Source organism: Sphaeramia orbicularis, chromosome 1 (assembly GCF_902148855.1).
Source record: "Sphaeramia orbicularis chromosome 1, fSphaOr1.1, whole genome shotgun sequence".
NCBI lineage: Eukaryota > Metazoa > Chordata > Actinopteri > Kurtiformes > Apogonidae > Sphaeramia > Sphaeramia orbicularis.
Window position 1 is genome coordinate 52,912,372 of NC_043957.1, and position 4,558 is coordinate 52,916,929.

General features: G+C 37.6%; 1 protein-coding gene across 4 annotated transcripts; it reads right to left on the reverse strand.

Annotated features, from left to right (window-relative positions):
* Positions 1–339: 339 nt before the first annotated feature.
* On the reverse strand, positions 340–3,254 carry acp5a (acid phosphatase 5a, tartrate resistant). 4 transcript variants are annotated; one of them, XM_030141474.1, is made up of 6 exons: positions 3,153–3,254; positions 2,530–2,644; positions 2,236–2,435; positions 2,017–2,141; positions 1,585–1,930; positions 340–766 (listed from the first exon to the last, which is right to left on the reverse strand). In XM_030141474.1, the coding sequence occupies exons 2-6, from the start codon at positions 2,615–2,617 to the stop codon at positions 524–526; spliced, it is 1,002 nt and encodes a 333-aa protein (XP_029997334.1). In that variant the 5' UTR covers positions 2,618–2,644; positions 3,153–3,254; the 3' UTR covers positions 340–523. The 4 variants fall into 4 exon arrangements, with proteins under 4 accessions (XP_029997334.1, XP_029997353.1, XP_029997361.1 ...); XM_030141493.1 differs by having other exon boundaries at positions 2,526–2,644; XM_030141501.1 differs by having other exon boundaries at positions 2,526–2,617; positions 3,153–3,252.
* Positions 3,255–4,558: the final 1,304 nt, after the last annotated feature.

Genomic DNA, 4,558 nt, shown 5'->3' on the forward strand with positions numbered 1-4,558 from the left:
TTCATTAGATTTTTTTTTTCATTATTTTTTTTTCATGTATTTTTGAATTTTTAAAATTATTTTAATTTAATTAAATTAATTAATTTATTTTTCAGAGGAAATTTTTCAATTGCATTGTTTTTTTCATGCCTAAAGAGGAATAAAAACACTCAGGAAAAAATTTTGATTAAGGTTCTCATAATTCGTGCATGAAAGGGTTAATGAAAGTGCAACTTCTAAAAGAACCCCCTCCCCCAGTGTATTTTCTATAATACAATCAATCCTACGATCATGTAAGAGATCAGTTTGTCTGTGGTGGAAAGTGAAATACCACAACTCACAGGACTAACAGCAAGCTCACAAGACATTCTGTACAAACATTTATTCTCATACGAAGCACGTAGATGTAAAACTAATTGATTCTCTTTAAAACATATGAAATGTTAATGCCACAGTTAAAACACAGAACAGTTTTTTTTTCCTCAAACTACACTGCAGATTAAAACGGAATGCATTTGATCACATCACTATTCCTGTGATTAGTTCATTCCTCCATGTTCCGTTGTGAGAGGACAGTGCGATAGAGGGAAGTGCCTTTAGCCTGATAGAAAGTCACAATCATCTTGTTCTTTGTGACTTCTGCATGGATGAAGCCTCCGAGCGTTGAGGCCTGACCTGTGAAGAACTTCACAGAACCTTCAGGAACCTGTTTCCAGTGACGGACATCCGGATCCAGGAAGTTTCCGGCACCACTCACCACGTAGCCCACACCAGACTCCTCAATGTACTGCAGGGCACAAAGACAGAGGTTTTCATTGTAGGTTTATACTGTCAGTGCTCACATCAGTACATCACACACCTACACTTAAAGGTCAAAATTAAAAGCATTTGTCATCTGTACAGTTTAAAACCTGGACAATGGATTTCTATCTTTTTTTTTTTTTTCTCCTCTTCCTAAACACAATGGACAATGGATTTCTATCTTTATTCTTTTTTTCTTTCCTTTTTTCTCTTTTTTTCTCTCTTTATTTCCTCCTCTTCCTAAACACAATGGACAATGGATTTCTATCTTTTTTTCCCTTTTTTTCTTTCCTTTTTTTTTTCTTTTTTTCTCTCTTTTTTTCTCCTCTTCTTAAACACAATGGACAATGGATTTATGGATTTCTACCTTTAAATATAAAATTACAAACATAAAATGATAAAGAAAGGAATACCAGATATTGAAATGAAAGCTTTGCACTATGAATTTCTGCCCTTTGTAAAGCTGTGACAACACTTTAGTTTCTTACAAAATACAAATTGTTATCTTCAGAGCATAATTTCCATAATAATCATATTTTTGGCCAAATTATGATATCTGCATAACTTCACTCTCCAAACACTGCTGACTTATTGGCTATGACTTGAAAAAATATGACTTCAGTACTTATGCTATGAGGCTAACCAAATATGACTTTACTGCTGCAGAACGAGTACTTGTAAACTTTCTTGTAGGCTTCCAAAAGGATCAGACTGATCTGTTTTTTCTTCAAATCTCCCACAAATGTTCCAGTGTGTCTAATGTACTGACACCATAGCCTCCTGGTATGGTGCATGTGAACCAACCTGCAGATTGTGATCATGGCCACAGAGGTAGGCAGTGGCTTTGTATTTATTCAGCAGGGGATGAAGCTTCTGAAGAAGACACTGGGTGGGCCCATGTTCGGACACAGACCACACAGGATAGTGACCTGCCACCAATAAGAAGTCGGCTCTAGACCGAGCCATCCTGTCCTGCAGCCAGACCAGCTGACGATTGGCCTCCGCTGTGAGCAGGGGCCCTTTAGGCTGCCCGTCCAAGAAGTCATCAGAGTTACCGCACAACAGCACAGTGTCGAGCATGATGATGGTCAGGATCTTCTGAGTGTTGGGGATGTGGAAGTTCAGCTCATAATAGTAAGCAGGGAATTTCCTAAGAAGGTAAGAGAAAAAGGTTGTAATGGCAACAAATCAGAAATATAATCATCTGAGGATCTTTTTGAAGGAAGTTTACTTTACCATCTGTCAGATCGCTGGCTGTAGTCGATCTGGGCTTTGACATTTCCTGCGTGGTCATGATTCCCAGCGACCACATACCAGGGAATTTTCAGAGACTTTGCTGTGTATACAGACTCAAATGTGTCCTGGGTGGATGATTCAAGACACAGAACCAGGTTATTACTTTCATATTACACGTCATATTGACCATGTTCACAGTATATCCTAAATTCAGCTCACCTTGAAGCGAGGAGAATCTACACTGTTCACACCTTTGTAGTAGAAGTTGTCACCAAGCGCCAGAACAAAGTCCGCTCCCATCTGCTCTGCTACTTTGCTCATTTCCTGAGCTGTAGCCTTCTGCACGGCGGTGATGTAAGGTGGATAGGGCAAGCCACCCCAGTCACCAATGGCCAGGAACTTAATGGAGGTTCTGTTTTCTAGAGCAAAAATAAAGGAAAACATAAAACCCCACAACTGAGATAGGGTTGTTTACTGAACACTTGATAAAAATCAACATGTAATGATACCTACGGCTACTTTCCCCCAGGTCCTGGAAGGCAGTAGGATAGCAGCAGACCACATGGATGGCACACAGGATGAATACCAGAGTGAGTGTCATCTTCAAAAGAAGACGAGCAGTTATGATCTGTGGATAGAACCACAGCTTCACAGGACGCTCATGACAAAAAGTGAAAGTAAACCTGTTAAATACACCGGAACTAGAGGAAGGATGTGAAAGCCAAGCACAAACCCCAGCTGCTGATTACAAGCTAAACCTGTTGTTCCTCTCTCCTCTCCCCTCCTCTCCTCCCATGTCCTTTGTTTTTATGTGTCTAAAGGCAAACTGTGACTGGCTGTAGCAAGTTAGAACAAGCAGGAATTAATCAAAACAGGACCATGTCAACGATGACGCTGAGACGGTCAGAGTTCACACTTTTGTGCCAGTGAAAGGATATCATTGTACGTATGCAAAGACAAGACAGAGTACCTTCACTTCTTCTAAATAAAGTATTTTTCACTTTCTGAAATAGATCAAATCACCCTGCCAGCAGAAAAGTGTCTTCTTTTCCGTCAAATAAAAGAAAACAAAACTGTAATAAAACTAAGCTTGGCGTCGGTGAGTAATGTCAGAGTCCAAAGTTACAGATACTCACTGCTGATAAGTGCTGAGGTGATCAGGGTGGTGACCTGGTGGGACCCTCTCTGTCCTTGCTGCATTACCTCTGCCTGGGTTTTATAAGTGGTCCAGGAGGGAAAAAGCCGCAGCACCAGGACCCAGCCATGAGAGGCATGATCATTGCTCACAGCCCTGACTCAGCTGTGGAACTAAAGGGTTATCTGGGCCACATGTGACCCACTATGGTTATTATATCTACTGTCCAGACTTTGTTTTCCCACCACAGTGTTAATCACCATTTTCCTTCCTTATTTTTTTCCCCAATTTTATTCTTCTATTTTTGAACTTTAGGGACAATGAGAGACAAGTGTTTAGATTTTAATGGTTTTAAGGTTAAAGGTGGTGTAGCCTTACAGAATATACTTTTATATTATTTATGGATTATTTAAGTCTAAAATTAAATTTTAAATTTACAGTTTCCCCTGGTTTATCTATTTAGATACTTCGGTGAATTTTTCATCCTCATCCTTTTCTTTCACTCTCCAAACAAGTAATTGTTTACATACATGATTTACATGTTTTGTTCTCTGAACATGAACAGAACACATGTATGTGACTTAAACATACTTAATCTGTATTCGTTTAGGTTGTCAATGGTCTTGATTTTTTGTATGCAATACATTTAAAATTACTTTTTGTTCATAAAATAGTATAATGGTCCATCTCAGTTACATTTTCAATGTTCTATTACGAATAAAATATGGATTTCTGATATTTTCAATGTCTACTTTTTGCTTTTATTTAGATTTTAGACATTTAAACTTTTCTGGAAATGTTGTTGCCTGTTTATTATTTCTATTTTATCTTTCTGTTAATGACATGCACTTAGAGAAACAGAAAAAATTATTAGACCATCAAAAGTCATCAAAAACAATGGTTATGCAATCAGTTACTAACTCCTGTGTGTATCATGTGACTAAAATAGACAGAAAACATGGAATGTCTAAAAGCACTGTTTTTGCCAGTACAATGCCATAGCTATTAATGTAAGAACTTAAATGATTTTGGTTATTATCAAGAAAACATGGAAAATGGATAGATATCAGCTCTGAAATTAAACTCATGAGGTTTTTTTTATTATATTTGTCCAAACAAATGTACCTTTAGTTGTAACAAGCATTAAAATGAACAAGAAACTGAAGAAAACAAAAGGTGGTCCAATAATTTTTTCCATGACTGCAGATTCTTTGCATTATGAAAAATGTACCTTGTAATAAATTTCTGATTCTGATGTGAACTTGTCTATATTTTGCTAGGAACGTGATGCTATCATATACAGAAGCTCAAGTTCATCCAGATTTTACAGTTTTAAAGACATAACCAATGATCCTGTGAACATAAGTAAATATCCAACAAAGCAAATAACAGCTCAACACAACAAAG